The sequence below is a fragment of the Heteronotia binoei genome, chromosome 7 (genome assembly GCF_032191835.1).
Source record: "Heteronotia binoei isolate CCM8104 ecotype False Entrance Well chromosome 7, APGP_CSIRO_Hbin_v1, whole genome shotgun sequence".
NCBI lineage: Eukaryota > Metazoa > Chordata > Lepidosauria > Squamata > Gekkonidae > Heteronotia > Heteronotia binoei.
In genome coordinates this window covers 38,274,350-38,301,088 of record NC_083229.1, presented here as the reverse complement: position 1 = coordinate 38,301,088, position 26,739 = coordinate 38,274,350, and the positions used below count along the sequence as shown (strand labels likewise).

Sequence of the window (26,739 nt, the reverse complement as noted above, 5' to 3'; positions counted from 1 at the left end):
GGACCACTGCCATATTATCACACCAAAAATGGACAGTGTGATTGGCCATATCCTTCCCCCACAGCCAAACCGTAACTAAAATAGGAAAGAACTCAAGAAACGTAATATCCCGGTTCACACCAACCTTTACCCAGGAGTCAGGCCAACTATCTGCGCACCAGTGTCCACGGAAATAGACTCCAAAACCCAAGGAACCAGCAGCATCAGACATGACTTGAAGCTCAGCTTCGAGCTTCATGTCGTCCCTCCAAAAAGAGACTCCATTAAAGGACTCCAAAAATTCCTGCCAAACCCTCAAATCATCCATCATGCTGCAGGTGACCCTAGTTCTATGCTGAGGCAAGCGTAACCCTGCCATAGCATCGCACAGCCTTCTAAGAAAAGCCCTCCCAGGAACAACCACTTTGCAAGCAAAGTTGAGGTGCCCAACTAGCTGCTGCAACTCCAACAAAGTAACCTTCCTTTTAAGAAGGTAGAAATCTTAGCCCTCAGCTCCACTATTTTCTGAAGAGGCACCCTAGACAACTGCGCAATAGTGTCAATCTCAATCCCCCAAAAGGTCAACCTCTGGGTCAGACCTTTAGTTTTCTGAGGCGCTAAAGGAACCCCAAGCTCCGCCGCCAGCTCAACAAAGCCAGACAGCAACTGCCCACAACGCCCAGTCCCCTTGGGACCCACAAAAAGATAGTCATCCAAATAATGAACGACATCCTGCAAACCCACTTTCTCCTGCACAGCCCATTCCAAAAATGTGCTGAAACGCTCGAAAGCCGAACATGACACAGAGCAGCCCATTGGCAATGCTCTATCCATGTAAAATTGACCCTCAAAAGAAAACCCTAGAAGTTTAAAATCATCGGGATGGACAGGTAAAAGGCGAAACGCAGACTTAATGTCGCATTTTGCCAATTCTGCCCCCACCCCGCAACGCCTCACCACGGCAATAGCCTGGTCAAAGCTGGTGTACCTAACAGAGCATAAGTGCTCCGGGATCCCATCATTCACGGACTTCCCCTTAGGAAAAGACAAATGGTGAATCAAATGAAATTCACCAGGTGCCTTTTTAGGCACCACACCCAAAGGTGAGACTCTAAGAGTACTCACTGGAAGATGTGAAAAAGGACCCAGTATCCTTCCCTCAGCCAGCTCTTTTGCAATCTTGTCCCTAACGACCTGCTCCAAGCCCTGAACTGACTTAAGGTTTCCTGACATAAACGGAACTCGAGGACCCTAAAAAGGGATCCTAAACCCAACTTTAAAACCTTCTAACAAATACAAACTATCAACCCTTCAAGGGTACCTCAACAGCCACTGCTCAAGAGGTCCCACCCTTATTGGGCTGGGCCCCTTTCTTAGCTGGAAAGGCACCTCCGCTCCCACCAGGCTTCTTCGTATTTTTATGCCCACGGACTCTAGGGCAATTGTCAAATGAGTGGGAACCACCACACATGGGGCACTCATGCTTGAACTGGCATGCCTTCCTATTACATACCCCAAGGGATCCAAATTCCCAGCAGAGCATGCGGGGTTGAACCGCCTGCCCCGCTGCACCTCAGGGAGAGCCTAATGAACCAGCAGCGGATGTGGATGACCTACTCACCAAGTGACCACTATCAGAGCGATCACCCAGATTAGGCCTAGCCGGGGACATAACCTGCAGCCAAAGCTGCTGATGGATCCGATCCCACTGAAGGGATGGATACAGAGCAGCCCTCATCCTAAATTCCTGATCATATTGTTACCAGGCTGGTCCACTAAAGGCTGTATAGCCTTTATAAATTATGTCCAAATACTGGAACAGGGATGCTGCCTGCCATGGCTGTGGCCTCGCAATTACCCCGGCATAAATACAGAACCTAGGAAGCCAATTAGCCCAGGTCCTGTCCACCTTCCATTTTTTCAATTTTTCCTTCTCTTTCTCATCCAATTCTTCCTTGTCTTTTTTTTCAACCTCCCGAAAGAGAAGAAAAAAAATATCCACGTACTCCCCTTTTAATATTTTTTTCCTAGTAACGGGAAGCAAGTGGTCCCCCAGCGGCAAGGCAACCTCCCCAAACAGCAAAGCAGCAAAAGGTACCACCTGATATGTTTTTCAAAATAGCACCTTAATTGTAATTGTAATTAATTAATGAAATGTATTTTAATGTGTTTTATTGTATAATGTATTGCTGTAATCATGGCACTTTCCATGTCTGTGAGCCGCCCTGAGCCTGCCTTGGCGGGGAGGGCGGGATATAAATAAAAATAATAATAATAATAATTATTATTATTATTATCCCATATGTTGAGGGTGCCCCAATAAAGGTACCAGCCATGCCAGGATGCCCTGCGCCCGGATACACACTATGAACGCCTTGCCCACATGGCCAAGCCCAATTCTGAAATGTGCCCAATGCAGAGGAGGCAGGCGCCTCCGTGCTTGACATGGAAGCGCCCTGCCCGGCCACCAAAGCAGGCATCCATGCTCCCCATGGCCAAACCTGCCCAGGCCCCGCCTGTAAATTATCACCCGACCTACCTCCGAATCCAGCAGGAACCAATGGCAAACCGACCCCCAATGCTCCAGCCGCCGCCATCAAACCCACATCCGGACTGCAAAGGCCAGCATCCCTGCCAGGCACAACTCCTCCAGACCTGCCCTCAAGAATAGACAGCCTGGTGAGAATACTCGCCTGCTTACTCTTCTTAGATTGCCTCACACCATCCTCCCCACCTGGAGAAAGGATGCCCGCTGCCTGTTCCAATGCTCTCAATCTACAAGCAATATTGGAATCAACCACCATATCACCCTCCTCATCAGAAGAGGATAACGGTGGTGGTGGCCTTTTTGCAGGAGCCTTGGGCGCCTTAGGCGCTGGCTTTTTTTCTTTGGGCTTGCCCGACCCTTTTCCACCAGCCATCTAAATAGCAAGCACAAGACCACAAAATGGCCTCCTGCAGCTCCACTCTAAAATGGCTTCCCCCTGGAAGAAGAAAGGGAACTCAAAATGGCCACAAAAGCCTCTGCTGCACACCAATGTCCCCAGTAGGAGAAAAATGGGGGGGAGGGGGAGGCTCTCCAAAATGGTCCCCTGCCAACCTCAAGGGCAATAATAAAAAACCCAGGTTGCCCCACAGGCCCACACCCTCAAAAAAAGGGGAAAGACCAACCCCTGGGCTCCACCACCCCTGCTCCAGCAGACCCCAAACCCTAAGCAGACTTAGCTAACAAGAAGGACAACGCCACATCCTCCACCGCCTCCGATGCCGCCGCCAGCCTGTAGCACTGCAGCCGATGCTCCAGCCAACGCTTCACCCACCGCTGCCCAGTTGACTGCCCCCAAAACCCCCGATGTCCAACCAAAAACAAAAGAAAAGCCTCAGCCGATCGTCTGCCAAGATGAAGGAACCGACGAGGAGCCTTTTTCTCTGTGCGCCGAAACGGGCACCCCCTGACCCTTCCCATCCAGGGAAGCAAACTCTGCTCATGCAGCCTAGCAGCTATACTGCAGTCTGCAAGCATAAAATTGCAGGGGTTTTAAAAGCTATAGCACCTGTTCAGGAGAGGTCAGATCCAGGAGAAGAGCAAGACATCCAGCATCTTGGGTATGCAGAGTCTGAGCTGTGGGTGCTATTTTTGTAGGGAAAATATGAACTGAGGCAGTCTGATATTTGTGCCTTAAAATTATACCAAAAATGGCTTTCCCATGATAAATGAAGACCTAGAAAACTTGTGACTTTTTGCAGAAGATGGTTTGGAGGATCTCCTAATGAAAAACAAAGTTTGACTTGAGATTCTGATTGCTTCTTCCAGTTGAATTAGGGTGCTAATGGCTGTCTAATTAAACTAATCAAAATGTAAAACATTGCTTGATGACCCCTCTTTTGTGTTAGATGGAAAGCCTATGTTAGGGGCTTATTTTCTGAGGGAAAGTGTGGGTAAAAGGATGGTGATGGGAGGCTGAAAGGATTAATTATCCAAGTAGGGTTGCCAATCCACAATTGGGGTCAGAAGATCCCCTGGTTTGGAGGCCCTCCCTTCACTTCAGAGCTATCAGAAAGCAGGGATGGTGGTGGTTTGAATGTCTTCTAGACATTCCATTATACTTTATGGAGACCAGTTCAAAACGGTTGGACTAGGGGATCCAATTCTATGGGCCCTAAAAGGTGTCCCCATCATCCATTATTTCCAGTGAAGGGAAGGCATTTAAAAGGATCACAGTCCCTTTAAATGTGACAGCCAGAACTCTCTTTGGAGTTCAGTCATGCTTGTTACAACCATGCTTCTGGCTCCACCCCCAAAGTCCCTAGATATTTCCTGAGTTGGACCTGGCAATCGTAGATCCAGGTGCACTGTATTAGCTCTGGGGAGAGGCACGTGTATTGTTCCAGCTGATACATTCCATGTACACGGGGCTACCTCTGTGCTGGACCCGGAAGCTGCAGCTGGTGCAGAACGCGTCGGTCAGGCTATTATTGGGGCTCTCGAAACGGGAGCACATACGGCCGGGGCTGCGCGGACTGCACTGGCTGCCAATTATCTACCGAGTCCAGTACAAAGTGTTGGTCATTACCTTTAAAGCCCTATATGGCCGAGGACCAGCCTACCTAAGGGACCGTCTCTCCCCATATGAACCCCAGAGGGCACTGAGGTCAATGGGAAAAGATAAAATGACCATCCCCGGACCGAGAGAGGTCAAGCTCCAAAACACCAGAGCACGGGCCTTTTCAGCTGCGGCCCCTGCACTGTGGAACCACCTTCCGGAGGAAGTGCGGGCCCTGCGGAACCTTGACCAGTTCCGCAGGGCCTGCAAGACTATCCTTTTCAGACAAGCTTACATTGATATCGACTGCTGAGTTGCTAGGAATAAAGGAACCGCCATCTATAATATTATTATGGAAATATTTAAACTGGCAGAACCAGCACCAGAATATTTTTATTGCTGCCAGATACATTTAACTTAACTTAAATTATGTATTTTAATTCTATTGACGGGTTTTTATATGTTTAATTTTTAATTGTTACATTTAAAGTTTTACCTATCTATGTAAATGTATGAAATGTTGTTAGCCGCCCTGAGCCGCCTAGGCGGGGAGGGCGGGATACAAATAAAATTTATTATTATTATTATTATTATACATATCTTGGAGTGAAGGGAACCATAGTGCTTGTTCAGACATGTTTTTTTTCACCTTCCCAGGGTCCCATGTATGTGAGGCCTGCCATCCTGGCATCCATCTTGTGTACCTTTAGTCCAAAATTAGAGTGACAGAACCTCATAGGACTTAATCACAGAAAAAAAACATAGCACAAAGTTTGTGTGGTAATTAAATAAATTATAGATTTAGGTTGGAAACTTTCAGAGTTCAAATTTGGGCTGGAAGACTTTCATCTGTAAATTAAAACTATTATGTTCCAAATTTTCACACCTAAATTCATCATCAGAAGCAACCAAAAAGAAATAAAAAGTATTTTGTTGTATGACTATTTTTACCACTTCAAAAATGAAGACCAGCCTAAAGCTTAACTTGAAAGTATCATAAATAATAGTCATAAATAATCTTCTGCTCTACTTTTTACATTTATATGTGTGTTTGCTGTGTTCGGAAGTCTCTCAGTAAAAGTCATTTAAACTGCATTCTTCCTGACTGGATGTTAGCCAAGTTTTAGTGAGCTGGCATAAGTAGCTTAAGAGATAAAGATAGCAATTTGTAGCTGAGAAGTATAAGTTCCAGGCCAAGCTAGGTGACTTATTGCTTTTTCATCAGGAATATTCCTACTTGGGCTAATAAATCTTAGTGCTTTTTTATTGTTTTAAAAGTTAAAAATGAAAAATTTAAGGTTCATAGAACATGAAAGACTGTGGAAATGCTGGAGGCGGAAATCATTTTTATCTATAAATAAACTGCTGTACATACAACAAATGCATTCCTATGCTTTTCTAGTCATACTTCAGTTACAGCATGGAAAAACCAGCAGCAAGAGTTTAATACAAGACATTTCTAACTCTTTTTGCATAGTTATGAGCCTATTTTGTCTACTTTAATCTTTTTTTTCCCTTTTCCTCTGCTGTAAGCTACTCTTACAGTATTCTTTCACTGAAATGTTACAGCATGTTCCTATATGTCAAATCCGAACGTCTTTCCTCTGACATATGGGACAGAAAAGAGCAATTTGGCAGACACAGCAGTACATATCACATACTGTTGCTGGCTTAATCAATTTATTCCAGCAAATTCAGAGATAGTGCAAACTGATGAAATACTGGGAGTTCCATGATCAGTGCCTACATGTTTTGCCCCACAAGGGAGAGCAGTATACATTGGGGGAAACACAGCTGGAGGCAGGAAGATTAACCCAATCCAAAAATTCCTTTCAGTTAGAATTTTAAAAAAATGGGGATTCAGTCATATCTCACCCACTCTACAGTCTGCTTGAACCTTCACAGTGGGGATACCAGCAACCAGGTGGGACCTGGAGATCTCCCAGAATTATGATTGATCTCCAGACTGCAGAGGTCAGTTCTCCTTTGGGAAACAGCAGCATTGGAGTGTAGGCTTGGTGGTATTATACCTTGATAAAGTGTCCCAAGCTCCACCCACAGATCTCCAGGAATATTGCAATGCGGATTTGGCAACCTCGCCTCACAGAGATAATAGCCCTACATCTAATAATACAACTTCAGATGGTAACAGTAGTGTTTGCATAGCTGAATGCTTGATGATGATGACGACAACGATGACAACTGATGATGATGATCCCTCCACACAGAAAGCTAGCTGTGAAAGAGTGGACAAAATCTAACAGTTTATATGCTAGTTTTCTATATGGAGAAAATGGTTTTGTATTTCATCATAAGTCTAAATAATCTAAATACAAGATCAGTACTTCAGAGAGTAATCTCATTCCACTACACTCAATAACTGCTCTACCCCTAAATAGCAATAGGCACACAAACTTTTTCCCTCTGAGTGCAATAATTAAGCAAGTGTATGTTTTATGGTATGCATTATTCTCAAGTGTTTTGCATGATTATATTTCAAAAGAAGATTTTGGTAAAAATATAACACAACTGCATCAATTTATTATTCTCACATTTAATTTTTATCAGTTAAAACACTAATAGGTTACTGCAAAACATATTTTTGTTAAAGCACTAATTTAGAATTCATTTTTCTTCACAGAGATTCCACAGGTAGGTATAGTTTGAACATAAAATTGCAGTAGCTGTGTAACAAAAGGGAATTCAGGTGTGAGTTTTTAAAAAAAAACACGTCAGAATTGGTCTCTTTTTATTTTAAAAATTTTATGGATATACCTTTCGAGCTGAACAGAGTTGATGTTGGCAAATGAAACTAATACGCAAATACTTCACTGTGTGTTTCGGATTTTTACAATCACATAACTATGGTGACCATCTGCAGCAGCTGTGTTTTACGAATTATTTTCTGAAGCAAACGGCATACAATGACAAAAAGTAGTCATCTCAGATGTACTGTTAAAACAGACAAAGTAGCATTGCTTGCCTTTTATACAGAATGGCCATCTGCTGTACAGATGTTATAATACCGAATGACTTCAGATTCAATAATTGTAGAAAATTTTCATTAAAACCTCAACAATTTGCACTTGTTTACTTGAATCTGCATAATTCCCCCATGAGACAACACAACACACTTGGGGTTTTTGAAGGGGTTTTTTACTTCTCACTAGCAGTGGCTTTGATCTTTTTTGATGTGCTGACTTTAATAAACATAGTCAAAAGGCACTTTCAAAAAACATCATGGAAAAAACTACAAAGGAACAATTATAGCAGCAGAAACTACTCTAATCCCATACTTACGCAAGCTATTTTTAGTGAAATATGTTTTTTTACAAATTTTATGTGACAGTATTTTATAAACAGTGTAAACGGCCCCTTTTCCAGATGAGTCTTTGTGTAAGAGATGGAAGTTGGTTTGTAATGTAAGAGGAATCTTGTGTGCTGAGAATAGGGTTTTTTTTACTCACTTGGGAATGTGTTGTGGGCATGTTTCTTCCCTTGTGGAGGCAAAACAAGAGCCTATGACCTTGCTTAATGACATTTAATGACTTTTAATTAACTGATAACCTTGTATTAAAGTGAAGTCTTTTTCAGAGTTCCAGATACTGTTAATTAGGACCTTGTAACCAGCAATTCTAATAGTCTTTCTACTACTTTTAGTCTACTACTACTTTCTACACTTTAGGAATTCTGGGGAAAGTGGTTTTCTTTTGCTAATAGCAGTTTATATCATTAAAAATATATTTGCCTTAATCCACTTCTATCATTAATAGGGAAGCTACATGTACAGAAATGATAGAGGAGTAGATCCTCTACTCAGCATTCTCTGTATAGAGAAACCCAATCCATATTTTGCAGGTAATACAAGAATCTCATCTGGCCTGGCAGACTTGATAGATCTTTCCACATCAAAAACAGGCATGGCAGTGAGGATCATGTCTGTTCTAGTTTATCCATATTTTAACACAAAGTGGATATGTATCTCATCAAAGTCTGCTCGTTTGCTCTTCAGCTCTCTGTTGAGGCCAAAGTTGACTTTTAAAAGGTAGATACAAGCTTATAGAGTTAAACTATATTTATTAAGTTAAGGTATAGGACTGATCTTAATTTTAAGATTGATTGACTTGTAGACAACTGAAAGCAACTCCAGCTCATCTTACTCATTTTTGTGGTGCATATAGTACCAAAAACACTTACCTTTCAGTACTTTCCTTTGAAGTCTTCCTAACATTTGAATGTCCCTCATTTGTTTTCCTTTGACATCGACACTGAAAAACTCTAATGTTTTAAAGACATTTAATACTCTATCATTTTCTGGAAAAAGTATACTCTGCTTAAATTCAGATTGAATTGAAAAGAGATTGAATTAATAGAGAAGAATCTGCTATGCATATTAAAGAATGAAATGTATGCATTGTACAATTTCAAATTACAGTTCTGGAATGCTTCACTTGTGTGTTCCACATTCTACCGTGCATATGAGACTTGCTGAACTACAAAGACAGAACAGTCATAGAGATCCCAAGCTGCTGGTTCTAGTGTAGGACATGTTTTCCAGGGGGGTGCTTTATTCACATAAATGATGCTTTTGTTTCAGTCCTCATGTCGTCTTTTCAGTTCATGGTGGCGTTTTGTTTTAATAACAAACTATCTAATAATTATAGAAACACATTTACTTCAGTTTCAGTAATCTTCCATAACCATAGTCAGCCTTGAATGCCTCTACTGGAAATACATGCATTTATGTTGGGCAAGAAGGTCGACCTGTCTTCCATATAGACATTCAGAATGCTCTCTTGTCAGATCCTCCCAAGGACAATGTTGTCAGGATTGGGTCTGATTCAGAGAATGATTAAGAGACTTAAAACTCTACATCAACAGATCAGCTGCTGGCCTTCAAGCCCCTAGGGATATTTTTAGGAACCAGCCATTAATCCAGATGAAGGTCTTGACCATGAAGACCAGGAACCAGGCTTCAGCTCTGTGGCAGATAATTTTCTGTTGGCTCCCCCTCATAGTATATACACTACTAGTTCTCAAAGGTTGCCAACTCCAGAAGTTGTATCCCTGCGTGATGTGTAGGGTTGCCAAATCCAATTTAAGAAATATCTGGGGACTTTGGGCGTGGAGACAGGAGACTTTGAGGGTGGAGCCAGGAGACAGGGATGGAGTCAAGATCAAGGCTGTGACAAGCATAATTGAACTCCAAAGGGAGTTCTGGCCATCACATTTAAAGGGACGGCACACCTTTTCAATGCCTTCCTTCCATAGGAAATAGTGAAGGATAGGGGCACCTTCTTTTGGGACTCATAGAATTGGACCCCCTGGTCCAATCGTTTTGAAACTTGGGGTATATTTTGGGGACAGGCATTAGATGCTGTACGGAAAATTTGGTGCCTCTACCTCAAAAAACATCCCCCCCCCCAGAGCCCCAGATACCCGTGGATCAATTCTCCATTATTTTCTATGGGAATAAATCTCCATAGGGAATAACAGAGTTCCCAGCAGACATTTCCCTCCCCTCCCCCCACTTTCTGATGACCCTGAAGCGGGGGGAGGGCCTCCAAACCAGGGGATCCCCTGCCCCCACCTGGGGATTGGCAACCCTAATGATGTGAGCAAATTTGGAAACATATTTTGTGACAGTTCATTTAGCCCCTAAGATAATTTTAGAATAGTTCTGAACAGTGTGCTATGTACCTGAGATGAGGGAAGAAAGAAAAGGGAATAATATATGCAATTTCCAAAATAAAAGGAGGAAATTTAATTTTTACAATCACTCTGTTTAGCTAAGAAGAGAACCTACGATATTATTATTATTAGTTTATTTATATTCCGCCCATTCCCCCATAGGGGCTCAGGCTAGAGAAAGAAATGCAATGAACTGTGCAGATGCAGTTCAGAAACACTTCCATTGTTGTTCTTGTTGTTTGTGATATTACTGTCTTCTTTAAATATGCCACAGTGATGCCTATAAATTGTATAAATTTAACTAGTCACAAGTTTTTTCAAAAAGCAATATGCTAGAGGTTTCAATTATATACTAGAAAGAAATACAGGATAATGATGGTTGTTAAGCAGAAACCACTTTTTCCCTTTCAGAATTAACTTGATGTCTTGAGAAAAGTCTGCCAAGGTGTCACCATGGGATGGGATGCTAAAGATCTGCCTAAGGAGAAATAAAACTTCAAATTAGTTTTGACTACCTAAAATAATATGCTAGAGTATCAATCCATTTACAGCACCCAGAAGACCTTTGTTACTTTTAGAATGAACCGTAAACTCTTTCCAACACTTGAACAATAGGAAATGAATTCTTTGTCAGTAAAAGCCAGAGGACAAACTAAACATTTTAATGGCCACTAAGGATTGAAGTGGAAGTTCAGGCTGTAGACAACTATACAAATCACTAACAAACCATAATGAATATTGGGTGTGGGCATCAGGGTCCTGTCAGTTTTGACACTGTGTCCCAAGTAGCTTAAACACAACACTCAAGGAAAGGTGGAGACCTCATCAGGTCTCTAACATCTGGGATTTTATTTGTCATTTTGGCATACCCTACAAGCGCAAAAGAAAGAGTAAAAGGGGATTATCCTGACAATGAAATGAGTTACTGAATCTTGTGATAATGAAAAGCAGAACAATTCTAATTCCTTTCTATAGTCCCTGAGGTAGAGGTGCGTTTATAGTTCTGCAAGACTAAATGTAGGAGGGAAGAACAGATGGCCTAAAAATCCATGAAATAAGACACCCCTAATCCCAGGACTGAGTACCACTATTAATCCTGGTCAGGTTCCCTACTGTTACTTTATAATAGAGTTCAGAGTTGCTACTGGTAAACTGGCATGTCCTTTAAAAAAAACAAAAAACAAATTAACTGTAGCATGCTGATACTGAGCAAGAATATTTTCAAAATATATATAGAGAGAGTCCATTAATGTAGTTCCACCTGCCAGGTCATTTAGGAAAGTGCAGAGCAGGCATGACATTCAGATGGAACTGACCCAAACTATTTTGTTTCTTTCTAAACTTTTCCCCCTACTGCTACATTCATAATGGATGTAATCACATATCCTCTGAGAAAGGAACATTTTGTTTATTAAATTGATGTATGTGCAGTGCATGATAGCAGTATGTCGGAGTCCTAGATCTCACACCTTATATTTTGCTATAGTAATACTACTATTGAAATACTGTTAGCTGTTAGCATTTTCTGGAGCAGCTGGAATCTAGTAAATAGAAGATGTGGGAAGGACTCAGGAGACAAGCTTTATTGAAGCTTGTGTAACAAGAAGTAGAAAGTACTTATAATATTTGGATATTTTATATGCATATCTGTTTTTAAGGATGAATTTCCTGTTTGTTTCTTTACTGTATAGCTGGATGCTAAACTAGTATTAGAGTTCAACAAATAAAATACACTGTTGGCTGATCCAGCATAGCAGTTGTATACATAAAACAGTGTGCATAATATAGTAGTTAACCAAAAGTGAAAAAGAATTAAATGACAATGTAGGGTTTTTTTCTAGGCTCTTGTGGCATTTTGAATTGAACGTGGTGTACCTGCTTAGCCTTTCTTAAATGGAGATGAGCTCATCTCTTAGAGATAACCATCTCTGACTGCCCCTCTGATTCATCGCTGGCCTGAACTCCATTTGAACCTTGTTAGACCGCAAAACAAGCAGGACTCTTGGCCCAGGCTATAAAATATAATTAAGTTCTTTTGAAAAGATGCGTAAGAGAGGATTGCTTCTTCCCTCCCTCCCAAATATATATGTCCATTACCACCAGGATAGCCAATAAAGTAAAATCAAGCACAGTCTTCAACAAATTAAAAGTAATGGATGTCTCTGAAATTTTAATCTTTGAAGTACTCAACCGAAACATACTCTCAGGCTGTCAGTGCTGCTGTAATGAAGGCTGGGATGTTCATTAACAATGAATTCAAACAGTTGGTCTGTTCAAGGTCATTAATTTCTGTTTACCATTGGTAACACATCTTGTGTTTTTACAGAGCCCACATGTGGCCATATACAATGCTGAAAAAAATCTCAATGAAGAATGGTTAATTGGTAATGTAAAAAATATAGTACTCCTGGGGACAATGAACCATCAATAGTCTTTGTTCCATACTAATGAGAAATCCAGTAGTCCAATTCATTCAACTCAGTCATTCCTTGGATTTTTCACTTAACTAGATGTCTTGTTTCATTGCTGATGGTGTGGGTCTGTTCATTGCATCTAGCATGGCAGTTTTTATTAACTGAAGTACCTGTCCAATAGCTGTGTTTTTCCATCTTTTAATCTTCATGTGTATGGCACTGCATTTTTCTTCTGTCTAGGACCACATTGCCAATTTTCAGTTAGGCACTTGAGGGATAAGGGGAGAATCTAGAAAGGAACATGCTATGTTGGGCTACCTTTTTCCTTCAGAAATTTGTACAGGCCAGTGAACCTTTGAGGAAAGCCAGCTTCACAGTCTCTTCGCTTTCTACTTTTTGCCATTTCCCAAATCACAGTTAGTGACTCCTCTCTGATTATATCTGAACCTGCAAAAAAGGACAAAGTGTAGACAATGGAGAAAGCAGCTGACAGTATTAGTACAGATGAGTGGGGAGTAACAGGCCAGAAGCAGATCCACAGAGGTGAGAATTACACAGACATGCACACAAGCCATGTGGGGGGGTGCTTCCCTGTGTTGCACCTGATTGTAATCACTATGTTTGTCATATTGACTGGTCATGTACTAGCATCATTATCCTATGGGCCAATCTCATGCATTCTTTCCTATCCAGTTGTTGTTCTCCCTTCTGATGTTGTTGTTCAGTTGCACAGTCGAGTCCAACTCTTTGCGACCCCATGGATAAAGTCACACCAGGCCCTCCTGTCTTCCACCATCCTCTGAAGTCTGCTCAAATTCGTGTTTGTTACATCAGTAACACTGTCCAGCCATCTCATCTTTTGCTGTCCCCTTCTTCTTTTGCCTTCTGTCTTTCCTAGCATCAGGATCTTCTCCAGGGAGTGCTCCCATCTCATTTGGTGGCCAAAGTATTTGAGCCAAAGTATTTTATAATAATAACCTCCTGGTGGTTATTCCCATTTGGTTGTGATATTTGTGCACGATTCACAGTCACTGTAGGGTAATATCAAAGGGAAGTAGCTTCCCATTAGTGTGATGGAAGGATATTATGAGCTAGGCCCCGTTCAAGTACATTCTTGAACACTGATTCTACCTCTGACTCTCTCCCAATCTTATACATTCTGTATTCCTAACCCACAAATGACAGGTTTCTCTGATACACATGCACACCCTTTCCTATCTGCACCAGTTGTTTGGAAGTTGTATAGAGTAGGGGTGTCAAATATCCAGCCCAAAGGCCAGAATTGGCCCACCCAGGGCTTTAATCAGTCTTGCAGAGCTCTTTTCTCCCCCTTCCTGTCCTCACCCTTTGAAGCTCCAAAGTTCCCAGCTCCTTCTGCCTTGTCTTTGTGGGCTGAAGCCGGAAATAATTCTGGGCTTGCAAACCTGCAAAGAAAATATGGACTGGGCTTTCCAAGGTCTCTTTCCTTAATGGAAAATCCATTCCATGTTTTCCTTGCAGCATTGTCTGTGCTGCAATGTATTTTAATGGAGTGGAGCTCAGTTTCATTTTTCAGCATTTATATGACCAGTTAGAAGCTGTTCTTTGCTGGAGTTGTGTGACCTTGCAAATAAAGGGTTGATGCTTTGAGCCAGCATGTCTCTGCTGAATGGACCTGAGAACTGGTACCTAGAGAGTACTTTAACCTGGGAACCTACAGCCAAAGGGAGATATTACACTGAAGAGCTATTGTCAAGCTGAGTAGACCTGGGGGCAGGGGGAGAAGCTTGCCATGCCCAGGCATTTCATGTTTTCCTAAGTCCAGAGAATTTTATATTTTTGGTTTATATTTTTATTTTCTGCTGCGATCCTTGTGCTTTTTCTTTATGTTTTATTTTTAAAATTGCATTTCTGAATCCCACTATTCCCCCACCTTTCCATTTTAAACAAAATATCACAAGAGTTTTAAGTATGTTTGTATTTTAAGTTTTTTTTAAAAAAAATATTTATTTATTTAATTTTTAGCCCACCCTTTCCATAGAACAGGCTCAGGACTGGTTACATCATAAAAGCAATCAACAGTTAAAAACCAATTTAAAATATATAAAATCTAAAATTACATAGTAACAGTAGAGACTAAAATGGCAAATTCTGCCTTACAAACATGGCCTATTGTCCAGGTCCAGCAGGTCCTACAGCACTGGGATGGAACGATATCTTTAATTGTGTTTTTCTGTATCCTTTATAAAGTTTATTTCTCTACTACCTGGCATTACATTTTATGATATGCATGGCCTGGCTCCCCAAAATCCCATTTATATCACATCAGGCCCTCATAACAAATGAGTTCGACACCAATGGGAGCCTCTCCAGGGAAGTTGCTGTTGACTGTTGAATGAAGCAAATGTATCTTTTGTGACCTGCTTGTGTCCTTCAGAATACCACACCTTCTCAGTAATAGCAGTGCTGAAAAGCAGAATATTGCTAAATTGTAGATTGTGAGGTAGTTGCAAGGGCACTAAATAAAAAGCAGGATGGCGCTAATGCTCTTGGAAAAATACAAAACTAAAAGTATGGATCAGTGGAGTTTTGCACTTATATTGATATGGATTCACTAATAGAAGACTCTACTATATTAGCCTTTACTTATTTGACTTTGTCAGTTATCTCTGTGCTATTGTAGCAGGAAAATAACGGAGCCGCACACATTACTGGTATGAAGCGAGGTTTTTTACTTCTGGTACCAAAAGCAGGGTCCAATTGAGCAGCATAGCTCCAAAATACTGAACCTCCCCCCCCCCCAATCCTCAGACCGTCTTTTTAAGCACAAAACAAGCTTAGCAGGCAGAGTCACAAGGTTATCTGATTCAACATTCCCCACCCCCTTGCAACTCATTCTAGTACTTTTCCATTCCTCCTGTCTGCTTCCTTTATCAGCTCCAGCAAGAAGCTTCTCAATGAGGCCCCTTTGTCTGTGAACACACACCCACTGAAGGCTGTCTGTGCATCTAACAAACATTGCATCAGACACCCTCTTTTCGAAGGCAGAAGCATGTTTTCATTCATTATTATAGGGGTTTTATTCAGGGGTCCCTCTTCATTCCCCCCTTTCAGCCTCTGAAAGCTAATTTAAGTCTGAAAGAGTCTGACCATCATCACACAAATTAATGAAATATTGTTTCCTTTCCTCTGGAGACATGTACAAGATGCTGACATTTTTTTCAAATGGAGTGCCTTTACAGCATTATTAATACTTATAATTTTATAATATTAATAATTATAACAGGAATTAAACATGGCAATAGCATTAAACCTCCTATGGAAATACCATTTAAGAATAAAATATGCTCCCAATCTCCCGTAATTTGTCCAAACCGTGATGCATCCAAATTTTTCCATGTTTGCACTGGTACATGAGCAATTTTACGAATTTAGATGCTATATTCTGCACAGCCTCTCCATTATCATCTATATTAAGACAGCAATTTGAAAGATTAAACTTCCCACAGACATCACCTTCTTCAGCCAGCAAATAATCCAGAGCCAAACAGTTCTGATATATGGCTGCATGCATCTGGGTCTGCTGTCTAGCCAACAGTTCTAAAGCCATGGCTGTTATATTCGTAATAATTTCTACCATAGCTTGCAATCTAATAATATGGTTAAGCATATACACAGACGTTCTGTAACCTCAAGACCCATTTTGTGCCCAAGTAGCTGGGCCATAGTATTCAATGATCCTCTGTGGGGGCCATTCATCTCCTCACTGCATACCTCTGATGTCCAAGGAACGTTTTGATCTAACATAATCATCAAACCCTGGGGTTCCCAAAGCAGAACCAACATTTAATAGCAAAAGAAAGAAGCTGGGACGTATTGTTCCAATAATGCAAATCCCATGCCATCTCCTGGGCAGGAGTGTATAAGCCCTTTTACCACAGATCCAATATAACCATTCAGGAGTCATCCATTGCTCAGAGGAATCTGAAACAGCATTAGAATATTTATTTATACTGCTAACATTTCCCCATGGCTGAAAATCCTCAATAACAGTGCCATTCGCCTCTACCCATTTCGGTTTTTCCTTAGTGGAGCTGACTTACAAAGTTCACATGTTTTCCTTTCATCCACAGCACAGCCCGGGAAATCCATAATTTTCCATTGACCACTGTCTGCAATTCTCAGATCTTTCTCTCTTCTGGCCTTGACTCTGATCTAGGTTTATTCCATCAGATTAGGTCAGAAGGCAAGACCTCAGTGCCAACCCAAGGCCATCTCTCACTCATTAGTGGACCTCCGCACACCCAACAGTTTGAAATATTTAGGGACGCGGCTATTTGCTCAGCTAAGGCTATTAAAAAATTACTCCCAGGTTCAGGAATGACAAATTTCTCGTCCTGAGCATCATTAAACACAGTCTTATACAAAATTTTCTTATTCTCCTGGACAAGTAGCTTAGGCTTGGGCTTTTTCACCTGGTTAGACTTTAAATCAACCGGCCAGCATACCCACTGTGACGTTGTGCAGCGGAAACTTCCTCTAAAAGCTATTGTCCTGCTTGATCCAGGATATTCTATTTTTGCTTGATAATAAAACACTCCATGTTCTACACAAACTATCTGAGTGTTAGGTTTTATGCACTTCCCTAGATTGGACACGCAACATACGTTTAGAATCCTTTCCTTCTAGTAAATCTCACTGCTTGAGTACAGCACATTGGCACACTAGCAAAAATATAGCAAGAAAGCACAGCAATAAGTGCTTTTGAAGCATGCATGATTTTTAAGTCCTACAGCAAATGCTTATAGCGAAATAGCACTTTTGTAATAATATATTCAATACAGAAAAATAAGCAATTCAAGAAGTTCAGCAAACTAATACAAAGGAATATCTAACTCTGTATGGCTCCAGAAGACTTTCTCAAGCTTCGGTGGTGCGTAGACGAGCCAGCTTCCGGGTGTGACTGGGACAAGGCTGCTGCCTCAAAGCTTCAGCCATGTGTAGTCCTCTGTGCTGGATGTAAAACCTGGAGAAGTTGTGGGTGAAGCCATAGAAGAACTGGAAGTTTTCTCAGTATTTAATGAAAGTTCTGTATGCAGGGGAGGCTCAGGAGGTGAATTAAAACTTGCAGCCAACCTCTGACTATTAAACACAGGGGTAGAGTAACGAGGAGCTGTTGCAAAAAAGGGTTGCTCTGAAAACAACTGCTGAACCGAATTTAGAGTTCGCAGGGGTGTCACTCGCCTTTTTCCAGCTCTAACTCCCTCATTCATCTCTATTTCCTGGCTCTCTTCATCAAAGATTGTAAAGCGCCCTTAGCTTGCTGCACTTGATCCTTGCCATCAGTACCTCCTTCTGCTGGCTGCATTGGGAGAAGAGGGTATACTGAAACATATGGCGGGGGACTAGCCAAGGGGTCTTCGGGATCGGCATCTAACACTGGAGGCTTTTCCTTCTTTGGAGGGATCATTGTTTTTACTAACACATCCCAACACAAAGCCATAACTTGACTTGCAGCTTTATCAGCGGCCCTCTGAGCCCACTTTTTCTTCATGGTCTGTAACTTCTCTGGCCACCAGTAAGACTTCTGCACCGTAGCTGCCCAACTATCAATATAGGGAAACTGACTTTCATGAGTTGGAAACTGTGCCACACTCTTATCAACTCGCTGAATCAAGCCTTGGTCAAAGCTACCTTTGGGCGGCCATTCTACATGTAAGGTCACCCAGTCTTTCTGACATAATGCTTTCAGAGTTTCAGGAGTCAGCTTGACTCCATAATCATCACAGAAATGTTCCTTAAAATTCTTACACATATATTCTAGTGGAGTTTTTGACTGAATTCCACCCATGGCACCAGACGTTTAGACAAGACACACTTTAAAACACAGAGGATAGGGAGGGTGAGCTGCCAGTGAGATTCTGACAGCTCCAGACACAATGGAAACCTTACCCAATCAATTCCTCACTTCCCCGGCTCAGACGCACTCGCGTGGCTGAGAACTTTGGTACCGGTGGATACAAAAATCGCTTAGAGGCTGCGCCTCCTCTCATTCACACACACAAACATCACAGAAATCCTCCCAGATCCTAGCCTTTGTGCTTCAGTGCCAGAACAGAGCCTACTGAACAGGGCTTAAGGGGTGATCAGACCCTTTTTCTCTCCTAAGGAGAGGTAATCCAGATTCCCAGACAGTTCATACTCACAATCCTGAAGATCTTCCGATTCCCTGCACATGTTGGTTCAACCAGGTGCAGGATCTTGGTCGGCTGGCCGGGCACCTTCCCCCACCGGGGCGAAGAGAGCTGGACTCGATCAAAAATGTGACTGTGGCGCCTAGTCTGTTCTTCCTGCCACAAGGGTGGAAGGCGAACGGTTATGCAACCAGCCCAAGGGGAAGGAAAAATCCTGCCCCGTAATTTCCTGGCCAATCGCACCAGGTTAATGTAGCAGGAAAATAACGGAGCCGCTCACATTACTGGTATGAAGCAAGGTTTTTTACTTCTGGTTCCAAAAGCAGGGTCCAGTTGAGCAGCATAGCTCCAAAATACTGAACTCCCTCCCCCCCCCCCGATCCTCAGACCGTCTTTTTAAGCACAAAGCAAGCTTAGCAGGCAGGCTCACAAGTTTATCTGATTCAACATTCCCCACCCCCTTGCAACTCCTTCTAGTACTTTACTTATTTGTAGTACTTTACTTATTTGACTTTGTCAGTTATCTCTGTGCTATTGTAGCAGGAAAATAACGGAGCCGCACACATTACTGGTATGAAGCGAGGTTTTTTACTTCTGGTACCAAAAGCAGGGTCCAATTGAGCAGCATAGCTCCAAAATACTGAACCTCCCCCCCCCCCCAATCCTCAGACCGTCTTTTTAAGCACAAAACAAGCTTAGCAGGCAGGCTCACAAGTTTATCTGATTCAACATTCTCCAGCCCCTTGCAACTCCTTCTAGTACTTTTCCATTCCTCCTGTCTGCTTCCTTTATCAGCTCCAGCAAGAAGCTTCTCAATGAGGCCCCTTTGTCTTATCCTAATACACATCTGTGAATACACACCCTGTCTGTGTGTCTAACAAACATTGCTTCAGACACCCTCTTTTTGAAGGCAGAAGCATGCTTTCATTCATTATTATAGGGGTATTCATTAATTATTCAGGGGTCCCCCTTCACTATTTGCTGAAAGATAAATTCCATTTGAAAAATACGGGTAACATCAAAGTAGGAGACTGCCTTTGGTTTTTATGAAAGTTTAGCAACAGCCTTGTTATACAAACAAGCTTCTGGGCAGTTTCCCCATATGCTTGCAGTTGAGTTCCCCCCCCCCCAAAAAAGGAGTCATAGATCGTTTCCAGCTGTATAGGGAATACCTGTATATTCCTTGCTTGCATAAGTCATCCCAGCCTAATCTCTATAATGACATACAGAAGCCCTCATTGCAGAGAATCCTGATTGCCTTTCACTCCATCGGCATGGTGGTGCATCCGAGCACCATTATAGATCAAAGCAAAGCCTGACAAAGTAAGACTGGCAGCATTTTGTAAACATCATCCAAAGAAGAGGTTCATTTTTATTAGTCTCCTGAAGGGCTACTATTTTTAAAAGTCATGAAATGGTTTGCTCTTGGTGCTAAGTTATTGCTGCCCCCAAGAAATTATGTGAGTGCTTGGCAAGCAGCGTTCTCAGCTGAGTGTGTCATGATCTGCATATCCCAACAATCGTTTATGATGATGCATTGATTCTGGGACCTGCTAATAGCAATTTGAGTTTAAACAGTTACTATGATTTAATTTGTTTAAGTGGAACAGAACTCTACTGTAAATTTTAGAGGCCTAGGGGAGTGTGTAGAGACCTGTGTGGGGAAGAAAGGGGGAGGTGATTAACTCTCTATATTTTTTTGTTCCAACCTAAACCATCCCCATAACCTTATGAACTTGGCTTGTACTTGGTAATTCAACCAGGTGCATAGAAATCCTAAAATAAGACTCCAGGGCATTCTGATATGGTCCAATGATGTTTCAGCACTCGCTTCTTTTAGATGCAGATTCCAAGTATCCACAAGTGTCAGTCTCCTGGGATTACTCTGTACATGGTGCTCCAATGAAAAGAGGCTTTGCCGAAAAGCCCATGTCTTATTTCACTCACCATTACTCTTGTAGTGAGTCCATAGGTGTCTGTCTTCAGCTACTTTTAAAGTACTGATTCGTTTAGTTCCCTCATGATTGCACTTTGTGTGACTTCTGACTACATATTCCTTTAAGGATCCCCCCTTTCATTAGGTGCACCATGATTTATACAAGAAGATTTATTTCTTCCCAAGGAGGGAGCAGAACAGCTGAAAAAGAGCGTTATAATGTCCTTGAGGAAAATGCTGGCTCTTACTGAGGTTTTAAAAAAGAAAATAGTGTGTTCTAAAATTGCCTTGCATCCCAGCGCTGAAGCCTTCCACAGTGTAAATCATCTTCATTTGAAATTCATGGCGGCTTCATCTGCTATGGATCACAGGGGCTTGAATGAAATTCATACCGCTTGGAAAGAAAGTTCTGTCTTTTCAACACCATCCCTTATCCCCCTGTATGGAATTGAATAGAATGTTTCCCAGCATTTGTGCTATTTGCAAGCTTCTGAACGTGACTCATCTGTCAGAGGTACAAAATGCCAAGCAGTGTCTAACTTCTGGCTTTAAAGCATGTTGTTGGACCAATTATCTCAAGCAGAAGTGTTTTAGATGTGCTGATGAAGCAGCACATGGCCCAAGAGGTGTGGCATAAGATCCCTTTCAGTACTGGAGAAGATGTGTAATGCAAAGTCTGAGTTTTTTCTGGAGCATTTGTTGGTCCTGAGGCACATTTGTCACATCATGCAGAGTAGCTGTGTAGGGTAAGTGTCTGCAACATGTGGCTCTAGAGCCAAATGTTGCTCAGGTAGGGAACCAAATATGGCTCTTTTAATAAGAAAGTCAGATCATTAATTTAAGGTATATTGGAGAGGGCCATGGCCTGGTTGGCCAAGCTATCTGATGTCATTAGATCTCAGAAGCTAAGTGGGAACGGCCCTAGTTAGTATTTTAGATGGGACACCACCAAGGAAGTCAGGGTTGCTATGCAGAGGCAGACATTGGCAAACAATCACTGACTGTCTCTTGCCTTGAAAACCCTACAGGGTTACCATAGTTGGCTCCAACTTGACGGCAATTTCTATCACCACCACCAGCACTGTGTTGGAAGGCTAGATGGGATGCTAAAACAAACAGTATGTGAAGAAAATAGCAGAGTAAGATTTTTATAGGACTAGATAGCTCCTTGGAGATCCTTTACTAAAAGGGAAATGATAGAGGTGAAACAGCTGCTAGTGTGAACCATGTGCAGATAAATGCACTGAAACAGTCATGCAGGGTGCTCCAGTATATGACTTATCATGAGACCTGAGGTGTGTCACTTCCTAATAAAGAGCTCACAACAACCCATGTTTGGGCTACAGAAAATTTATAGATTAACGTTTATTTACTTCATTTATACCCCAGCTTTCTCCCCAGTGGGGACCCAAGGCTTCTTAAGAACATAAGAGAAGCCATGTTGGATCAGGCCAATGGCCCATCCAGTCCAACACTGTCACACAGTGGCCAAAAAAAAGAAACAGGTGCCATCAGGAGATCCAGCAGTGGGGCTAGGACAATAGAAGCCCTCCCACTGTGCCCCCCCCCAAGCACCAAGAATACAGAGCATCACTGCCCCAGACAGAGTTCCAACAATACGCTGTGGCTAATAGCCACTGATGGACCTCTGTTCCATATGCTTATCCAATCCTCTCTTAAAGCTGTCTATGCTTGTGGCCACCACCACCTCCTGTGGCAGTGAATTCCATGTGTTAATCACCCTTTGGGTGAAGAAGTACTTCCTTTTACCAGTTCTAACCTGACTGCTCAGCAATTTCATTGAATGTCCATGAGTTCTCCTATTGTGAGAAAGAGAGAAAAGTACTTCTTTCTCTGCCTTCTCTATCCCATGCATAATCTTGTAAGCCTCTATCATGTCACCCCTCAGTTGACATTTCTCCAAGTTAAAGAACCCCAAGTCCTAATTCTTCCATCACTCACCTCTCCTCCAATTTATCCAGGCCAATTATCACTGATGTTGTTCTGTATTTTCAGTTGTGCAAATAGCCTTTCTTACACTGATTTTGTAGAGCTCTTGCTCATAACTCCCATGTAGTTTGGCTCTTTAAATTATAAAAGGTTGTTGACCCTGATTTAAAGCACCATATAAATGTCTTGATGTGTTCTCATGGATCATCAGCAACTTAAAACAACAGAGTGACAAAGGTGTAGCTACATAAAGATGTGGTAAAGTGGTAGTCTGTGCTGCAATTGCAATGTGAGATGATTTTCTGTAAGCCTTTAGATGACCATTGGTATGCTTATGATTCCAAAGCCACATTCAGAATTGTATATGTATATGAAGTGTGAGTACAGTGCTGCCTATAAAGGGAAATGTGGTATGGCTGGTGCCAGGACCGGATTTACATGTTTTTTGAGGGGGGCGCAAAATTTAAAAACGGCACCCCCTTATGGGCCATTCTGTCTTATGGTCCCATAGAACACAATGCACTCTATACCCACACAAGCACCCCCCCTCTGCCCCCCCCTCCGATCCGGCCCTGGCTGGTGCTGTTGTGGGTTTTTATTTGTTAGATAGGGTGGGGATGTTTGGCTAGAATGCAGCCAAAGGGAAGTCATTGTCTTGTGAAAGTAAAGACAAAAACACTCTTGGTGCAAGTGAACTAGGGTAGCAGAAGAAAAAACAGTAGTGGAAAGAGAAATCCAATATAGACAGAACCAGCAATACAGGTTTTTTCTTCTAAACTGAAAGGATTTGGACTCTTATAGCTGAATAAAATGAAGCCCTTCTTGTTTCTGTTAAATGTGTGTCCTTCACACCATCTCTTTTCCATTTGAGAAGGGAAAAAACTACTTCCAGTGTTCCTTTTCCAATCCTCTTCTATAGATTAGCAGCATTCCTGTCCACAAACACTGGAGGCTGTGGCTGAGCAGTGGGACACATTTGATTTTCAGAGCTCTAATTATTTACAGACTCAAACATGTGTTTCAGTGTTGCACACCAAAGATTGTTTTTTGCCCAGTCTACAACATGTGCAAAACTGAAAGTATGCACATGTTGATGCATATATATGGCCATTGAAGCATGTGGTTCCTACTGTCCTAATGTGGTTGTGTATTTGTATACAGAGGCAAAATGAAATCACTGTATCCATTTTTATATTTTTATCATGGTGTGAAGTGCTGTTAAGTCCCAACCAACTTATGGTAGTGTTTTCAAGCCATTGCCTGCCTCTGTGTAGGATCCCTGGACTTCCTTGGTTGTCTCCCATCAACATATTCTCCATGGCCAACCCCACTCAGCTTAGGAAGCTAGCCTAGCCCATGCAGGTCAGAAACATTTTTATAGTCTAACTAAATTAATGTTTGCTTAGAAGTCAACTTAAAACTATTTTCTTAAACTAGTTAACAGGATCCCTGAGACACATAGTCATGTTGTTAAGTGTATACATATGTATTTTATCTTTCTGTGCAAAAAAAGTATTAAGAGTTTTAATAAAGATGTGTGTGTAATATTTGTTCATGTCTTGAAGTTCTCAAACATCCCACATTTATTTGATGTAGCTCTTCTGTTAAGCAAGTTTGGCCATCCCTGTGCTATAGATTTATTTTGGAAAAACACCTCTATACTCAATTCTGCTGAATGACATTTTTCTCTTTTATATATCAGGTATCATTAATGGTGCATCTTTTATGCTTGATATCAATGATTTCCTCATTAAAACGAGTCTCAAGGAAAAAAGCAAAACACTGGTTGGACCTGTCTGTTGTTCTGTCGCTGTGGACGCTAAATGGTGTAAGCACAGTGGTAATCCTGGTCCGGAGTTGTCAGTTCCAAAAGTTCATGTTGATGTGAGAGGTGGACTGATGCAGGTCTGTAACTGAAATTGCATTCATTAATTCTGGTTGTCTGTCTGAGCAGCATAAATTCTGCAATGTGAGAAAATTCACGTGATTTGAGGATTTTTAAAAAAAAACTGTATGAATTTTCTCAAAATGGTTGAATGGTATAAAGCAGGGGTGTCAAATGTCCAGCCCATGGGCTAGATCCGACCCACCCAGGGCTTAATCAGGCCCTCTGGGCTCTTCCCCCCCTTCCCCCCCTCCTGTCCTCACCCTTTGAAGCTGCAAGGCTGCTGAAGTTCCCAGCTCCTCCTGCCTTGTCTTTGTAGGCAGAAAGCAATTCTGAGCTTGCAAAGCTCCCCCCCCCAAAAAAAATGCAGAATGGGCTTTCCATTAGGTTCTCTGCCCAGACTGGGAGTAGTCTATCTGGGCACAGAGATCTTAATGGAAAATCCATTCCATGTTTTTCTCTGTATCCTTTATAAAGTTTATATCTCCACTACCTGGCATTACATTTTATGATACACATGGCCTGGCCCCACAAAGTCCCTCTTATGTCAGATCCAGCCCTCGTGAATTAGACATCCTGGCATAATAGGCTTCCCAATCCCCAGGTCCCCCGGTTTTACAGGCTTCCCCCCACCCCCCAGCCAGCTGGCTGGCGGGGGAAACCCCGCCCCACAGCCACCATGTACCTCTAGATCTCAGGCAGACTTAGAAACCTGCAAACAGGTGCGGTTTCAAAATGCCTGTGTGTATGTGTGCCTTTAAAGTTGAGTAGGAAGTACTTCATGGAGAAGGGTCAGTAGCAGAAGCTTTTCGGAGGCAGCCCCTCCGTTTGTTTTGCTTTTGTTTTACAGCAAGTAAATGGGTGGGTGTGAGTGTGAGAAAGAGCGCAGCGTAGCTAGGGCTGCCAATCCCCAGGTGGGGGCAGGGAATTCCCCGGGTTGGAGGCCCTCCCCCCACTTCAGGGTCATCAGAAAGCGAGGGGAAGGGAAGGAAATGTCTGCTGGGAACACTATTATTCCCTATGGAGTATTATTCCCATAGGAAGTAATGGAGAATTGATCTGGGGGGGGGCTGTTTATTGAGTTAGAGGCACCAAATTTTCAGTATAGCATCCAGTGCCTCTCCACAAAACACCCCCCAAGTTTCAAAAAGATTAGACCAGGGGGTCCAATTCTATGAGCCCCAAAAGAAGGTGCCCCTATCCTTCATTATTTACTATGGAAGGAAGGCATTTAAAAAGGTGTGCTATCCCTTTAAATGTGATGACCAGAACTCCCTTGGAGTTCAATTATGCTTTTCGCATCCTTGCTCCTTGCTCCACCCCCAGTGTCTCCTGGCTCCACCCCCACATTCCTCAGATATTTCTTTAATTGGACTTGGCAACCCTACGGCATAAAGGTTTGCATATCCCCTTGTATCAGATTAGTAGCAAATACCATCTACCTACTCTGTCATATGTGTACATGATACTGCCTTAAGACACCTTTCATAAATGAACATTGCTTCTGTTTCCGGCAAATTAGTGGAAACTATTAGTAAAGAGAAAATTATTAAGTGGAACAATGCCTGCTGAAGGAAAATCTGCATAGCTTCTTTGACACAGTTAACCAGCACATAAATAAGAATGTATGATATATTTGGGCTTCCAAAAGGCTGTTGAAAAGGTCCCTTACCAACAGCTCGTGAATAAACTTTGACGCTTGTTGGATAAGAGGACATGTCCTGTTCTGGATTAAAAATTGGTTAAACAACAGGAAATGGAGAGTAGAAAATAAATGGACAGTTCTCTCAATGGAAGGAAGTAGGCAGTGGAGTCCCACAGAGATCAACATTGCTTATCCCAATACTTTTAGCACTGTTCATTCTGTTTTGATTAGATATAGATCTGCCATTTTAAATGAGATTCTCAGGAGCAAGGCTTTAAATAAACAAATAAAAGTGAATGATAAGAAATGGGCCAGATGCAGTAAAGCAGGGGTACCCAGTGTGGTCCTCGTGGACACCTTGGTCCCTGTCAGCACCTTTATTGATGCCCACTGTTTTTAGAAAGGGGGAGCTAAGTGGGGCTTTTGCCCAGCAAGGCGTCTGATTGACCATTGGAGATTGGGTTGACTGTGCAGATTTGTAAAAACATTGCTTTGGCAGCAGCAGCTCTCATCACAGCACAA

At 42.2% G+C, this 26,739-nt stretch overlaps 1 protein-coding gene across 2 annotated transcripts in view; it reads left to right on the top strand.

Moving 5' to 3' along the window:
* Window positions 1-26,739, top strand: part of VPS13B (vacuolar protein sorting 13 homolog B) — a 572,358-nt gene that overhangs the window by 444,011 nt on the left and 101,608 nt on the right. For both annotated transcript variants that reach the window (XM_060243442.1, XM_060243444.1), the window contains exon 37: window positions 24,390-24,592. In XM_060243442.1, the coding sequence (XP_060099425.1) occupies window positions 24,390-24,592 (203 nt within the window). The remainder of the gene's footprint in view (window positions 1-24,389; window positions 24,593-26,739) is intronic.